At 54.8% G+C, this 16,848-nt stretch overlaps 1 protein-coding gene and 1 pseudogene across 1 annotated transcript; both read left to right on the plus strand.

The window, feature by feature from the left end:
• Positions 1-16,848, plus strand: part of LOC138102480 (zinc finger protein 850-like) — a 289,839-nt pseudogene that overhangs the window by 163,176 nt on the left and 109,815 nt on the right.
• LOC138102510 (olfactory receptor 14J1-like) lies at positions 373-1,335 on the plus strand. The gene has a single exon (XM_069000209.1). It carries the CDS (start codon positions 373-375, stop codon positions 1,333-1,335), a length of 963 nt encoding a protein of 320 aa, XP_068856310.1.

Below are 16,848 nucleotides of genomic sequence, written 5' to 3' on the forward strand. Positions count from 1 at the left end.
TGTGTGGGTAGGAAAACCTTTCCTAAAACTCACTCCTGCCATCCCTGTCCTGTGGAACTGAGAGTAAAACTGCTACCAAGCCTTTCTAGGAGGGAGTCCACTGACAAATCCTGACTCTCCAGCCTTGTCCCTCTGCCACACGGCCACAAACCCAGGGCAGCGGGGCAGGGATGGCTCCTCGAGAGCCCCCACGCTCAGGCCTGGCTGCTCCTGGCACACTCAGACAGCACAAGTGGAGCTCAGGCAGGCAACTGGGTGAAGGTTTTCCCAGAGCAGGAACAAGGGTGGGGCAGTCCCAGCGGCACAGTCTGCAGGGAATGGCACAGGTTTGGCTCCAAGCAGCCTGTCCTGACTTATCACTGTCCTTTCTCCATGAACAGGTGCCCATGGCCAGACACAGCAATGTCCAACAGCAGCTCCATCAGCCACTTCCTCCTGCTGCCATTGGCAGACACGCGGCAGCTGCAGCTCCTGCACTTCTGCCTCTTCCTGGGCATCTCCCTGGCTGCCCTCCTGGCCAACGGCCTCATCATCAGCGCCGGAGCCTGCGGCCAGCACCTGCACAGCCCCATGTTCTTCTTCCTGCTCAGCCTGGCCCTCACCGACCTGGGCTCCATCTGCACCACTGTCCCCAAGGCCATGCACAATTCCCTCTGGGGCACCAGGCACATCTCCTACACAGGATGTGCTGCTCAGGTGTTTCTGATTGTCTTCTTTCTTGGAACAGAGGATTTCCTCCTCACCCTCATGTGCTACGACCGCTACGTGTCCATCTGCAAAGCCCTGCACTATGGGACCCTCCTGGGCAGCAGAGCTTGTGCCCACATGGCAGCAGCTGCCTGGGCCAGTGGCTTTCTCACTGCTCTGCTGCACACGGCCAATACATTTTCTCTGCCCCTGTGCCAGGACAATGCCCTGGGCCAGTTCTTCTGTGAAATCCCACACATCCTCAGGCTCTCCTGCTCAGACACATACCTGAGGGAATTTGGGCTTCTTGCTTTTAGTACTTCTCCTTTTTTGGGTTGTTTTGTGTTCATGTTTTTCTCCTATGTGCAGTTCTTCAGGGCCGTGCTGAGGATCCCCTCTGAGCAGGGCCGGCACAAAGCCTTTTGCACGTGCCTCCCTCACCTGGCCGTGGTCTCTCTGTTTCTCAGCACTGGCACATTTGCTCACCTGAAGCCCCCCTCCATCTCGTCCCCATCCCTGGATGTGGTGGTGTCAGTTCTGAACTCGGTGGTGCCTCCAGCCCTGAACCCCCTCATCTACAGCCTGAGGAGCCAGGAGCTCAAGGATGCCCTGAGGAAAATGATGACTATATCTTTTCAGAAGCAATAAACTCTCTCTTTTCTGCTCCAGAACCTTCAGAATGTAACTCTTTACAATCTCAGGGGTTTTTTTCTATTTGTCCATTTTTTCATTGGTGCCTTCTTTTCTTCTTTTTCTAGTGTTATGCTGTTTTTTATAAAATCCTGTAGTACTGCTCTTAGCATTTCTAGATGAACGTCTGCCTTTCTTTGGAAACACAAAGACTTTCAGGAGGCTTCTTCCCAGTGCATTTGAATCAAAAGGAGTGTCTGCCCTGACTTGTGTGTCCAAGGTTTGTTCCTCAGCCCTTCTCTGGCTCTGCAGGGGCAGTGCCTGTGGGCACAGCTGGAGGGAAGAGACTCCCAGCACAGCAGCACAGCCAGGGACAATGGCCCAGCCTCTTCCCACCTCTGCTCTTCCCAGCCCATGGAACCCAGAGTCAATTGTGACAAAGTGGGGCCTCTTCAGACAGAGGTGGTGTGGAAACAGTGCCACCACTCATGGAACCCAGTGTCCATTGTGACACAGTGGGGTTTCATGGAACCCAGAACATCTTTGTGATGCAATGGAATCTCATGGAATCAAGGCCCGGTTGTTATAGAGAGGGGCCTCATGGAACACAATGGCCACAGAAACATTACCAGGCCTAGTAGAAAGAAGGCGCCATTGTGGCACAGCAAGGCTTCATGGGATCTAGGAGAGCGCAGGGTCACAATGGAGTCTCATGGAACCAGTGGTCAATTGTGACATGGCAGGGTCTCATGGAACCCAGATTCCACTGGGACATTGCCAAGGCTGGTGCAATCAAGGGTCCACTGTGACACAGAAAGGCCCCGTGGCACCCAGGAGACCAGTGTGGGGCAATGGATTCTCATGCAACCAAGGCGCCATTGGAACAAAGCCGGGCCTGAGGGCCAGCCAGTGCCACTGGGACATCTCCAGCCTTTGAGGAAGCAAGTGTCCATGGTGACACAGCACAGCCTGATGAATCACAGGAGAGCACAGTGACGCCATGGAATCTTGGGGAACCAAGTGTCCATTGTAAAGACAGTGGGGCCTCAATGAAGCCAGGAGACCATTGTGACGCAATAGAACCTCCGGGAAGCAAGTCTCAGTTGTTCCAAAGAGGGGCTGCATGGAAACCAGGAGACCATTGGAACACCGAGGAAACCGATGGGAGCAAATGTCCACTGTTTGATGTTGTGGCCTCACAGAGCACTGGAAGCCATTGACACACAATGGAAAAACATGGAACTACGGCTCCCTAGTGGCAGAGGAGGGCCTCATGGAACCAAGGAGACTTCTGTGATGCAACGGAATCTCAAGGAACCAAGGGTCAATTGTCAACACGTCAGCCTCTCCTGAAACTAAGGAGAACATTGTGATGCAGTGAAATCTCATGGAACCAAGTGTCAATTGTGAACACAGCAGCGCCTCATGGAAGCCAGGTGCAACTGGGACCGTGGCATGGCTTGTGGAAGCAAGGGGCCGCTGTGACACAGTGGGGCCTCTTGGAACCCAGGAAACCACTGGGGGCAATGGAATCTCATGGAACCAAGGCTCTATTGTGACACAGTGGGGCCTCTTGGAACCCAGGAGAACATTGTCACACAGAAATATCTCATGGAACTAAGTGTAAACTCTCAGCACAGCAGGATGTCACAGTCCAATCATGAAAGGAATTAGAAATGCCTCTGCCCAAATTAAGGTGCAAACAAGACCAAGACCAAAGTCAATAGTATGGGCTTTATTTAATAGCAAATATGAGAGAGAGAGAGAGAGAGAGACAGAAGAGAAAGATAGAAAAGAGGTTGGGGGGGCAGAGAGTGAGAGAGACAGATGAAAGAAAATACACCACTCCACGGATCCCACTGGGATCCCAATGATGCTCTCCAGCTGGTCTTTTCGGTGGTAAGAGTCCCCCTAAAAGCACAGAATCCAATGGATTAATATATGCTCAGGGCAGGTGGGAATGCCCAGGTACCTCCCCTGGGGGAGGGCACTTGGACACTGTCTCTTGCAGCAGACTCTGGGTCTGCTGCATCACTTTGCATCATGTGCAGTCCTGTGGAGCAAGGCCTCAGGAATAAATTTTGGGAGCACTTTGGGAGGTCTTTGATGGATTATGACACCCCCTCAGCTGCCTCTCATGTGAATGTCCCATGGATATGGCCTATCCAGTGTTGGAGGTTTCCCAGCTGGGCCAGTTTGTGTAAGGGAGGATGGGTGTTCAGTGCCTCTGACCAGAGGTAGCACCACAGACCTGAAACATCCTCGTCCCCCCTCAGTGGCAGGGGAGTCTGTGTAAACCTGTGTAAGCCCTCTGTGGACTGTGGTCTCCTCCACCCCAAACCCAGCCAGCCATGATTTTGTGCTCTTTGGTTTTCTTGTGGATGCATTCTTTTCCCTCAGCCTTGATTACTTCTGCCTAGAACCTGAGATGATTGCACAGTAGTGTCCCCTTTCTCTTAGCTCTGTGACTGAACTCCCAGTCCAAAGTGCCAGTCAGGCATCTTCAAGGAGGGCTGGGCTTCTGTGGCTGTAGCTCCTTGTTACAGTTTTTGCTAGAATGGGCAAAACTCCTTCATAACAATGTTTAAGGCATGAACCATTTCAGTCCCTGACAGCTTTATGCCTTGGCTCCATGAGGTTCCATAACCTCACTATGGACTCAGTCTCAAGCTGCATTAGGCCCTGCTCTGTCCCACTGGATGCTTAATTCCATGAGGTTCCATTTGGTGGCTGTGGTCTCCTGGTTCCATGAGGCTCCACTGTGGCATGTTGGAGCCTTGGTCCAGAAGATTCCATAGAGTCACAATGGATTCCTGTGTTCACATAGGCCCCACGGTATCACATCAGAGCCTTGGTTCCATGAGTGGCAGAACCCACATTTTGGCATGCTCTAACCATATCTGCTATGTCGCAAGTGTGCGGGTTACGAACAGCAAGCAATGCTTTTCTGCAGTCTTCATTTGCATTTACAAAGCAAGCTGCTGCAACAAAAAAGCTCTGGCCTCATCCTTACCGGCTCTCCGGCAGAGTGCGGCTTGCAGTCTGTCCAGGAACTGTACAAATGACTCCGCCAGACCCTGTAAGATCTTAGCAAAAGACACATTAGAATCAATACCCGTCCCCGAGAGTCGCCGTAGGGCTTGCCGGGCTAGGTGGGTGATGATATCATAGACGTCACACAGATAGCCTGTCTGCGCTGTAGGGACTGTGTACGGACCCTCTCCGGTCAGCTGTGCGGCAACGATGGGTGGATTTCTGTCTCGCAGCACTTCCGCCTGGGTAGTACACAGCTCACGGTAGTCGGTGAGCCAGCCTGCAAACTGCGCCAATGTCAAAATCATTCTCATTATGCTTTTGCAGTCATTAGGTACGAGGACGTACACGGTACTTATGGACTCCAGGTAAGTTAGGACATCACAGAAGGATACGCCGCTTTCCTTTACTAGCATCCTCAGTTCTTTGATTATAATCTAGTTCCCTGTAGGCCGGGCGTTGCTTCGGCGCATATATAACCGGACAGGCAGTAACGACCGCCAGGTCGTTCTCCTCCATCGCGGCTTCCCTACACTTCCGCCAGTGCTGGGTTACAATGTCATCGTTCTGGGCAGGAAGGGAGTCCGATGCTTGCTTGCGGTCTGGGACTTCCGTGCCAAGGGGGCCAACTGTGTAGGGATTTTTTTTATCATGTAAATCAATCCCGTAGGGGATGGGAGAATCTCGGGGTAGCCGGATGCATTGGATACAGGTTCTGGTGGCACTGAGGGCTCAGGGGAATCAGCTTCTGAAGCTGCGTAATGGCCAACATCCATTCGACTTCACTTAAAGACCGCCATGATCGTTCCCCATGTAGCGAGGTGCCTGCAAGCTTTGGCATCGCTGTCCCTGGCGATATCAAAAAGTCTCTGCCCTACCACTTGCCAGGCTTCTGATTGAAGGGGCCCACTGAAGGGAAAATCTCTAACCTGATCGGACACCCAGTCCAGCAGGGTGCTTAATTTCACATCAGCAATATCAGTAGTTTGCCGATGTAGGAGCCGCCATACAGGTCCAATCTCCTTCTTTTTTCCAGGGATATTCACTCAACCGACTCTCTTCTCACTCGCAGCTGCCTCTCACCCTTCACCCAACTTCCAACCACCCAGCCCGCAGCGGGGCCTTTCCCACAGGGCCTTCTGCTGAGCATAAGCTTCAAACACTTTAACAAATGTAATCCCATATTCCACAACTGTGGTCTCTTGGGTTCCATGAGGCTCCGTTGAGTCACAGTAGAGCCCTGGTTCCATTGGGATCCAGAACTCCACTGTGGTCTCTTTTATTCCAACAGGCCTCACTGTGTCAAATCAGAGCCTTGCTTCCATGAGGTTCCAAGACCTCACTGTGGTCTCCTGAGCTGTGTTATGCCCTGCTGAAACATACTGTTGCCTTGGTTCCATGGGATTCCACAGCCTCAGAATGGTCTCCTGTGTTCGTGAGGCCCTGGTTCGTTGCTATATAGCCTTGGTTCCAGGACTTTCCATAACCTCACTATGGACTATTGGGTTCCATGAGGACCCGCTGTGTCCCACTGCAGCCTTGGTTCCGTGAGGTTCTATACAGTGGTTATGGTATCCTGGGTTCCGTGAGGCCACACTGTGTCATTTTAAGGCTTTTTTCCATGAGGTTCCAGAACCTCAATGTGGTCTCCTGAAGCTGCATTAGGCCCTGGTGTGTCATAGTGGAGCCATGGTTGCATGAGGTTCCATAACCTTTCTCTGGTCCCTTGGCTTCCATGAGGCTCCTCTGTGTCACACTGGACCCTTGGATCAATGGGGCTCCATACCCTCACTATGGTCTCCTGTGTTCCATCAGGCCCCACTAGGAGACATTGAGTCACCCTGTCCCCCACAGGTACCCCCACAGGCTCAGGTGGGGGAAGGGAAGGGCACCATGAGCATGGTGCGACAGCCAGGGTAATCCCAGAGGCCCATGCAGCCAGGTACCCATCTGTCCATAGACCCTCCTGTGCCCCCCACTCCACAACCCACGTGGGCTATTCCAAGGTACCCCCCACTCTGACATCCCTTCCACCCTGTCCAGATGTCCCTGACACCTGCAGCCATGTGTGGGAGGGAGCAGAGGCACATGGAGCTGGGAACAGGGCCATCGTGGCACAGGGACCTCACCCACCCCATTCCCCACCTCTGTGTGTCCTCTGAGCCCCTGGGGATCTCCAGTCCATGGACCTCCTCAGCCTCCTGGGGTCCACAACCATCCCTAGAGGTCCCTGTCCCCCTGGAGGTCCCCAGCCCAGCAGGTCCCCACCCATACCAGCACCAGTCATGTGGGTTCCATTCCACGAGCTCCAGGGTGACATCTCCTGCCACCCTGAGAGCCCTGCCCGAGGACAGGATGTTTCCACTTTCCACAGCAATTTCTGTTGGTTCACCGTGATTTGCAGGGACATGGGGATGGCAGGGACAGAGGGGACAGCAGGGACATCAGGGACAGTGGGTGACCGATGCCCCCAGGAGCACGGCTGTGCCTGCCATGGGGAGCTGATCTGCCACTGCTGGGGGTCTCACCTTGTACTGGCCCTCGTGGGGCTCGATCAAAATGTGCAACTCTCTCTCCTTCCATCTGAAGTGACTGTCCCCAGTCTTCTCCTCTTGTCCCCAGGGTCATGCAAGTGGTATCCAGCCCCTCGGTGAAATAAAATGACGGCTGGAGGAGTTGTTGTGACACATGGCAGAGCAGAGACACCTAGAACCTGCAGCAACAGCACCCATGGGTGGGGGGTTCCAGCACCCCCACAGGCCACGGGGGGGTGCCCCCAATGCACCCCCACACCACAGGGGTCGGGGAACCTCGGACACATCCCCCCAGCCTGGGCACAGCCCAGCCCAGTCCTGCTCCTCCCACCCACTGAGTCCTGTCCCCGCCTGGGACCCGCACAGTGCCCAGTTTGAGGACACCCCCATGGTCTTCCTGCCCATGCCCCCAATGAATCTTTGCCCATTCCCCAGAGCCCCTGAGCAGCTTTGGGGTGATGGCTGGGGACAGAGACAGAGTGGAAACGGTGGCTCTGGAGGACATACTGGGCCGAGAGGTCACGGCTTCCCCCCAACACACATTCCCTTGGCCAGGTACAGCTCTCCCAATCCCCTACAGCCCCTCAGCCCCAGACAGCAACCCCCATCTATGGAGCTCCTCCTCAGTGCCATGGAAACTCTCAAGGCCACCCCCAGCCCCACAGGGTACACCCTTGTCCCCATCAGATCCAACACCACCTCCAAAGTGACCGCTCCTGGGCACAGAGAGGGCTGTGCTGCCCTGCAGCTCCCTGCAAACCACAGTGGTGTCTTCGAGGCCACAACCCGAGTCTCAGACAGTTTCCCACTCTTTATGTCTGGAGCTGACCAAGAAATGCCCCATGGTGGGGTGCTCCTTTCCTGCAGTCACCGCAACGGCAAACTGAGCCCTTGCTGAGGCTTTCCCCAGGAGAAGCAGCATTTGTTCCCCCACAGGGCAGCCTGTTCTTTCAGGGGGCAGTGGGCACAGGGGCAACAGCAGCCCTGAAGGAAGCAGGATTGCCTGCGGAACAGCCTGACGCCAAACAGACTTCAGTGTCACAAAGGCAGAGGAGAAGGGATCCCTGGGAGGCCAAGCCCGGCAGATCTGATTGTCCTGGTAGATTTCATCTGGCAACAGTCCTTGGATACACAGAAATTTGGAAGAGGAATCTCAGTTTTGGCCATGGGCCCCTGGAGGAGAAGGACGGATCTGTTCCATAGGAAGGAAAACACAGAGCCCCAGAGCTTCAGGGGCAGATGAGAAGCGACTCTCAACATTCCAAGATCAGCTGGAGCTGTCAGGTGGCCACCAGGAGGCCAAGCCAGCCTGAGCTGTTCCAGGTTCCATTGGTTCCACAGGGCACCTCAGTGTCACAAAAGTGTCCTTGGCTCCATGGGGCCCAGCAGTGTCACAATGGACTCTGTGATTCCATGAGGACCTGCAGGAGCACAATGGTCTCCTTGGATCCATGGGGCCTCTCAGAATCACACTGGCCCCTTGCTTCCATGGGGCCCAGCAGTGCCCCGATGATCCCCTTGCATCCAATTCCAAAATTACAGGGCTCCTAAGCAAAAATGCAGGAAAAGGAGGAACAGCTCTTTACTATAAAATACAGAGAGAGCACAACAGAACAAACAACACCACGGGAACAGAAGGTTCCCACTCGCTGAGCACAAACCATCATGGGATACTGCATCCCTGACTCAGCCCCAAGACAGGTTTGAGGAATGAGCCTTGTGGGAGCCCACCTGGCACAGAGGATTTTCCATCTGGCAACACGGGGGATGCTCTGGGGGCTGCTGTGAGACTGAAATGTTGTGGTTCACAGCTGAAACTTTGTCAGGAAGGGCTTTTTGCCCATTATGGCAGAACTGTATAAAGGAGCTGCCACCACCCAAGCACCCCCTGTCCCTGAATGTGCCTCCTGAGGGGAACTTTGGCCTGCAAGTTTAGCTAAGGAACCTTGAGATCAGGGAAAGGGGGACTCTTAGCCAGGGATCTCAGGTCTAGGGAGAAGGAAACAAGGCTGAGGGAGGAGAATGAATCCACCAGAAAGCCAAGGCCAGAGCTGTCCTGAAAATCAGCCCTGGCTGGGGGAGGCCCCAGCCCCCAGACCCATTTGCTGAGGCCAGGTTTGCACCCCCATCCCTCAACCAAGGGGGCAGGAGGAGAGTTTGGGGGTGTGGGGTAACCCCAGCCCAGGGGGAGTGAACACCACCCCCCTTACCCAGACTGACTCAGGTGTGAAACCCCCAGCCCGGGAAGGCCACACACACAGGGGACAGTGTCACACTCGCCCCTGCCCAGGGGAGGTCTCTGTCCCTGTCACTCCCTTGATCTCCCCCCTCTTCTCTTTCACAGGCTGGGGACGTTTGCCAAATGTGAGAATCATTTTTCTGTTTATACCTGTCACCTCTGTGACAGCTACACAGAGTTTATCCTTCCTTTAAATCATCTGTATTGGGCCGAACTTTCACTTTTCTTTTACAGGAACCTGCCAGCAGCTGAGCTGGAGCTGTGCGGCAACCACTGGACCTTTGAATTGTCACCATAACTGCTTGTGCTGTCGGTTCATTCATGGTTGGGGTTTGTTTGTGTTTTCATCACAAGTGACTTGTGGGAAGAGCAAACATTCCTCCAAGCATTTTCGGTAGAGTTAAGTTTGATTTCTGCCAAGTTTATTTTGTCCGGTGCCCAGGGGATGCTCAAGGGGTCTCTGTGCCTCTCTCCCTGGGGGATTCTGGGGAGGGGCTTGGTGGGGTTGTCCCTGTCCCTCTCACTCCAGGGCATTCCCAAGGCAGTGTCCCTGTCCCTTTCAGCCTTGGGGATGCTCGGGCATCTCCATCCCTCTTGCCCCAGGGAATGCTTGTGCGGGACTGGGGACCAAGGGCTCTGTGTCCCTCACACTGCTGAGTGTGCTCAGGGGCTCTCCAACCTTCTCTTACCTGGGGAGGCCGGGGGGGTCTCTGTCCCTCTCACCCCTGGGGTGACCCTGCCCAAGCACCATCGGGGTGAGAGCGACAGAGACACCCCAAAATCCCTCACAAGCACCACCCGAGAATGCCAAGGGGAGAAGGAGAGAGACCCTCACCAGGCACTGAGTGGGGTGAGAGGGACAGAGACCATCCCCACCCCCGAATCATTCCCAGACAAGAGAAGATTGGAGACCCCCGCCTTTCGGGGCCGAGGGCGCGGAGCTCTGCTCGGCTCTGTCTTCTCCGCTCGGCTCTCACCCCTGCACTCTGCCCACTCCACTCCGCTCACCCCGCTCCTCTCTCTCCGCTCTGCTCCTCTCTCCCCGCTCCTCTGTGCCGCAGCAGCACCAGATCCCGCACTAAACAACAGCCCCCGATCGCCTCTTTATTTGGGCATGGGAGCCCCGCCCCCCCCATGGCAGCAGCCAATGGATGTCGAGGGACAAATAATGAGGGGCGGAGCAAAGAACATGAGAAAGAAACATGGTTGGTCGAGAGGGCACAGGTTCTGAGAGGGATGGGGTGGGCGTGGCTTCAGGCAGGGGCGGGGCCAGGAATGGGGTTGGGGAGGGGTTGCTGTGAAACCGGGATTTGGGCTGGATTAGGCTGGGATTGGGGCTGAGAGGGGGCTGGGGGCAGGGGGCAGGGCTGAGGGTGGGCTTAGAGCTGGGACTGGGGTCAGGGCTAAAGGTGTGTAGTGGTTTGGTCCAAAATACTCATTACTGTTTACCCTCTGTGAGATAAGAATTAGGAGAAAAGCAGAGCAGGCACCAAACTTGAAAGAATATAAAGAAGTTTATTAACTGACCTAAAAGAAGAAAAAACTCATACCACACCTTATGAACACTTCTCTTCCCCCCCACACCTTTCTCCCTTCTCCCTCTGACAGTGTAAAAAGACAACCCTTGAGATGTTCAGTCTGTTTACCACTTCCATAATAACCTTGTTCAGTCCATTTAGGAAGAGGAGTCTCTCTTGCCCATGCTATGAAAACATTATCACAACGAGACAGCTGCCCAGGTTGGTTCTCTGCTCGCATCATGTGAGAGTCCCCTCCCACGACCTTCAGCTTTTCCCACAACTGCCTTTGAGGGTCCAGTCTTGAGCTACTGGGGTGCAATTTTAAGGTTGAGCCGTCCAGAAACAGAAGTTCTCTTCACCCATCTCTGGGAGCATTTCATCTCTAAGAACAGAGGCCCTTCTCCTTCCCTGGGAGCAAAGGGTCTTCCTCATCTTCATCTCTAGGACTATCTCTGGGAGCATCTCTAGGAACTGAGGTCTTTTCCTTTTCCATTTGGAGCAAAAGTCTTCATCGCTTCCATCTCTCCCTGTCCAAACTTCTCATTAATTTACAGCTGCTTCAGCATCTGCCTATCTCAGCGCAGCTGCTTTTGCTCTCAAGCACAAGTTGAACGCTCCACCCCCCATGCCTTCACGAAATTACAACGGGTACTCTGATACATCATAGCTTTCCAACAGAATTTCAGCTTCAAGCATCTCCTCTTTCTCTTCCCACAGGTTTTCAGCTCTTCACAGCACTAAAAGGGTTAATGTCACCCAGGCCTTACAGCTGGAATGTCAGTTATCGCTGTTGTTCACATGATCTTTGCCAGACAGCAGGGCAGCTTCAGCTGAATCTTGGCCACACTGGAGAGGGGGAGCGCGTCTGCACAGGGCAGGGCTGTGGGGGGGTTCCGTGGGTGGAACGGGGCCCATTCTGCTTCAGGATGGCCGTGGCCGCACCTGGCGTGGCCCGAGCAAGGCATGGGCCAGGCCTGCCGGACCCTGCACGGGGCCTGCAGCCACCTGTCCCAGTGCCAGAAACAAGAGAGGGCTCTGCCCGGGCTTTGTCTATTCTTACATGTGGATCACAGAGGCGGTCACAATTTTAAGTGGTTTAAAGAATTGTCCATATTCAAACTGGCCAGCTGATAGGTTCTGTAAGGTCACAGAGGAAGCTGTAAGCACCCCTTTGCAAGAACATCACTCCCGAGACGATGCTTTGCTAACCCACGACAGGTGGGATTGGGTAGAGGGCTGGGGCTGGGATTGGGGCTGGATTGGGGCTGGGATTGGGATTAGCTCTAATAATGGTATGGGGTATGGGCTGCCGCTAGGGCTGAGTGTGGGCCAGAGCTAAATTTGGGACTGGATTGTGGGCCAGGGCTGGTGTTGAGGCTGGAGTTAGGGCTAAATTTGGCACTGGGGTTGGGGCTAGAGTTGGAATTGGGGCTGGGTTTGGAGTAAGGGCTAAACGTGGGATTTGGGATAAGGCTGGAGCAGGGGCAGGGGCTGGAATTGCAGCCAGGATTGCAGCTCGGGCTAAAGGTGGGATTTGGTTTGGGGGTGGGGGTTTAGGAAGGGGCCTGGATTGGGTCAGGGGTTGGAGTTAGGGCTGAGATTTGGATCAGAGCTGGGATTGGGGTTAAGGCTAAACGTGGGATTGGCTTTAGGGCTGGGGTTGGGATTGGGTCTAGGACTAGAGGAGTCTGGGACTTGGATGAGATTAAACACGGGACTTTGAGTTTGTCTAAATGTGGAGTGAGATTGAGATCAGGATCAGGGTAAGGATTGGGACTGAGCGGACGCAAAGTGGGACAGCTGAGGTGTCACTGCAGGATGTCCCTGGAACCATTCCAGCCCTCCTCAGGCACCTCCAAACATGGGGGGCAGCTGGCTGGTCCAAGATCCAGGTGCTGCCACGCTGCCCCTCCATTCCACACGAGCATTCCAGGAAGGCAGCCCTGAATGTGACCCTTGGGGGTCTGAGGTCAGCCTTCACATCCCTGTGGGAGAAGAGACAGAGAGGACGAGAGACTTTCCCCCTCTTATTCCTGTGGAAGGGTGAACCCCAGCTGCCCTTTTCTTCTGCTGCCTCCTCATCTCCTCGGCTGAGGATGTCAAACTCCCCAGGAGCAGGAAGAAGCCCATTCCGGGTTTCCTTGTGTCTGCAGCCTGGAACATCCACTCCCAGCAGAGCACTTTGTGAAAGCCCTGCTGAATGACAGCAGGAGGAGGTTTGTGAGAAAGGCAGGAAATTGTATTTTGATAGGAAATCACAATTCCAAATTATTTCTTTCTGTCACATTTATTTTCAGTCAGTTCTGGTCTGGTTTCCAGAGTGCCACCTTCTCAGCTGATTGTATTTGTGTTCTCCTTCCTCTTCTGCCTTTCTTTGCCTGCTCTGTTTGTCTCTCAGTGTCTCTCTGGAGCCAGGGCAGCTCCCACCAAAGGCCCTCCCCTGATTTTGTTCCCAATCCACCAGCTAAAACAACCATGGATGAGGTGATGAAGGCTGGCAGTGAAATGTCACTGGAAGATCTTGCTGCACTTGGCTTTTGGCTCCTTCCTGAGAGCTTTGCCTTCAAGGGCAGGAACATCTTCTCCTTGCTGGGAACTGGAATTCCAGATGCCTGGAGGTTGTGCCGTGGATGCCAGAGGGGCATTCCTGAGGCTCGCATGGTGCTGGTCCTGCCATGCCTCCCACAGGAGCTGTGCAGGGCCAGGGGACAAGGTCCAGCAGCTGGGTGGGCTCCCAGAGCAGACAGCAAAGGCTGCTTTGCTGGACATTTCCCAGCACATTCCCAGCTGGAAGCAGAGGGAGGAAGGAAAGGCAAGCGAGTCCCTGCCAGAAGCCCGGAAGGATTGGGGTGGGAAGGGACCCTGCCCGTGGGTTAGTGGGCTGAAAGCCAAGTGGAGCAAGACCTTACAATGCCATCTCCCTGCCAGCCTGTGCTGCTGACAGGAGCAGGGTGCCACTTTAGCCCTCTGTGGGTGGGACCAAACTGTGCATTCCACTCCCCTTATCTCATTTCTGATGAGCTGTTCATGATGGGTCCTTTGCAGGAGCTGCCCAGTGCACCCCCGACCCCTCAGGCTGTGAGGAGCTGGCTGTTAAATGAGATAAGGAAGGAGAGGCAAACCCTGGGAGGCAGGGCAGTGTTTCTTTTTCTGCACACCAATGACTCAGCTGGGATAACTCCCTCCGGGGTAGCAGCAGCAGCACAGTCCCACCCAGCCTGAGGGCTCACCTCTGCTGATGGGCCATCATGGACTGAATGGCCCCAGCACAATTGGCAGCTGCAAGGACTGAGACCATCAGGGCTCCCAAAATATCCCATGACTCCCAGGATGACATCATTCCATTGTGAAACTGCCCGCCCTGGGGGAGGGGCTAAGCATTCCCACCTGAACCTGAGCATATAAAATCTGGGTTTGGGGTCTTCTGGCAACGCTCAACAGATCCAGGGCAGGAGCAGAACTCCAACAGGACTGTGACCACTGCACCCATCACTTGGACAGGACAGTGTGTCTACCACTGCGACCAACAGGTTTTGTTTTCTTTCCTTTTGCTTTGCATGCAGCGGGACCAGGTGGTGCTCAGCACAGGAACTAACCACCACCGTTCTGCTCTTGTCCCAGGGTGCCTGGTTATACTCAGCCTTTGTGGGTTACAGCTGTATCATGGTATTTCTTGACATCTCTTTGGTGAATTGTAACTCCCACCTTCATCTCTCTTGGGGTAGAGCAGTGGGGTTCATTTCTCATGCCAGTTCAATCCAGCACGGTGTTTGAGAGGATTTTACAGTCATGATACGCCCGGTGACTTCTAGAGAAGGACTTGGGCAGGAGCAACCCCTGAGCAGACACATTCACGCCTTGTTTTTCCCTCCAAACCAGGATTTCCCACTCCCAAACCTTGGCCAGATGGAGGAGGAGGCTGTGAGAAAGAGGAAGATGCCCCAGGACACCCAGGCAGGTGAGGAGGAAGTCCCTGCCCCGTTCCCCCTCTCTCCTGCTCCATCTCCCAGCCCAGCATCACCCCCGGCTGCAGGACAGCCCCGCTGCCGATGCCGTCCTGCCGGGGATGGACTGGGGGGATCTCCTTCCCCTTCCCTGTGGCACAGAGGCAAATCCCATCGTCTCCTTGTCCTTCCTCCCCCAGACAAGGAGCTGAGGATGGAGCCCAGGGAGGACAAATCCCTGCGGCAGAACCTGGTGGAAGAGGCCATTTTGAGCAGCTCCACAGCGCAGGAATCCAACGGGGAGGAAAAGCGCCAGAGATCCCACAGGAGGAGGGGCTGCAAACGCAGCCCAGGGAGCTGTGAGGAGGAAAGACCCACCCTGTGCCAGGAAGGTGGCCAGAGATCCAGTCAGAGCTCAAATCTGGTCATCCATGGGCAGTGTCGCGCTAGGGAGAAACGCTACAAGTACTTGGAATGTGCGAAGAGCTTCAGCTGGAGCACCAACCTGATCCACCACCAGATGATCCACATCGCAGAAAGGCCCTATGTGTGTGGGGAATGTGGGAAGAGCTTCAGCCAGAGCTCCTACCTAAACCGACACTGCCAGGTCCACACCGGGGAACGGCCCTATGTGTGTGGGGAATGTGGGAAAAGCTTCAGCACGAGCTCCTACCTGATTCGCCACCAGATGATTAACACTAGGAAACGGCCCTTCAAGTGTGGCGAATGTGGGAAGAGGTTTCAGACCAGCTCCAGTCTCCTCCTGCACCAGCAGATTCACGAGGATTAGAGGCCCTTCCGCTGCCCTGACTGCGGGAAGGGCTTCAGGTACCAACTCCAACCTCACCAGGCACAAACGAATCCACACTGTGGAGAGGCCCTACGAGTGTCCTGAGTGCAGGAAGAGCTTCTCCAGGAGCTCTCACTTGACCACACACCAACAGTGTCACCAGTAAGGGAAGCCCTTCGAGTGCCCCGAGTGCAGGAAGAGCTTTGTGCACTGCTCCAACTTCATCTCGCAGCAGAGGATCCATGTGGGGTGATGCACAGTGACCCCCATTGGGCAGAGACCTGGTGACCTCTGTTCCAGATGATCCCCATTGTGGGGGGAGGATGTTTGGGAGATTTATTTCACTTCTCATTCTCGTGTTTTGATTTCATTGCTAATAAATGCAATCCCTGTCCCCAGACTGGGTCTGTTTTTCCGTGCTGGTGATCGGGGCAGGAGCTCTCCTGGTCCTTATCTCAGCTCCTGGGCCTTATCTCAGCCAACCAAAGAAGTCACTAAACAATTTTTAGCCACTCTGAGCTTTTCTCGCTGATGACTGCCCAGGTGCCAGGCAGATCTGCTGCACCCAGACCTCCCCACCTGGGCCCCCTCCGCTCCTCTGCCCCCCAGGAGCCAAATTAAGGGAGAGAGGGGAGGTTTCAGCACCTGCCCAGAGCTGGGGATGGGGCAGCTGAGGCCATACTGGTGGCACTGGTGGTGCTGGGAGCCCCCTGGCCACAGGCATGGAGCTCTCAGGTGAGCTGAGAGGGGGTGGGAAGAGGAGTCGAGGTATGGTGGGAAAGGTGGGGAGAGGAGGGAAAATGGGTGTGTGGGACCCATAAAATGAGTAGGAGGGGGAGTGGGACCCCCTAAAGACAGAGTGGGAAGGGGGCTGAGGACTGGGGGATGATGGGAGAGGCATGGGAAAGCTTAGAAACTGGGGATTGGGAAGGGTGGGATCACAAAAGTGGGCAGGACGGGGGTGGGTATTACAAGAATTGTGTGAAAAGGGTTGGGAAAGCGTTAAAAGTGGGGACTGGGACCCCCAAACTGATGGGGGAAGGGGCTGGCAGCTGGGGATTAATGGGAAAGGAGGGGAGAAAACAGAAAAAGGGTGGAAATGAGGGTGGGACTGCGGGAAGGAAGGTCCCATGGCGGCCATGGAGCAAGGGGTTGTGGAGTGGGGATCTGGGGTGGCCCCCTGAGCTCTTTGCTTGCTGTGGGGTGCTGGGGCTGCTGGAGGAGCACCCCCTCACCTGTGTCCTGCATAGACAGGGGTCTTCCAGCACATGGTAAAGTCCAACTGTTGTTTCATTAATGGTACAGACCAGGCGGGGTTTGTGGTGAGGTTCAGCTACAACCTGGAGCAGCTCCTGCACTTGGACAGCAATGTGGGGCACTGCGTGGGGGACACACTGTATGGGGAGAAACAGGTCCGCTACTGGAACACTGTCCTGGGGTGATGTTATGAGGCTGCTTTATTCCTTAACCC

The sequence above is a fragment of the Aphelocoma coerulescens genome, unplaced genomic scaffold, assembly GCF_041296385.1.
Source record: "Aphelocoma coerulescens isolate FSJ_1873_10779 unplaced genomic scaffold, UR_Acoe_1.0 HiC_scaffold_77, whole genome shotgun sequence".
Classification (NCBI taxonomy): Eukaryota; Metazoa; Chordata; class Aves; order Passeriformes; family Corvidae; genus Aphelocoma; species Aphelocoma coerulescens.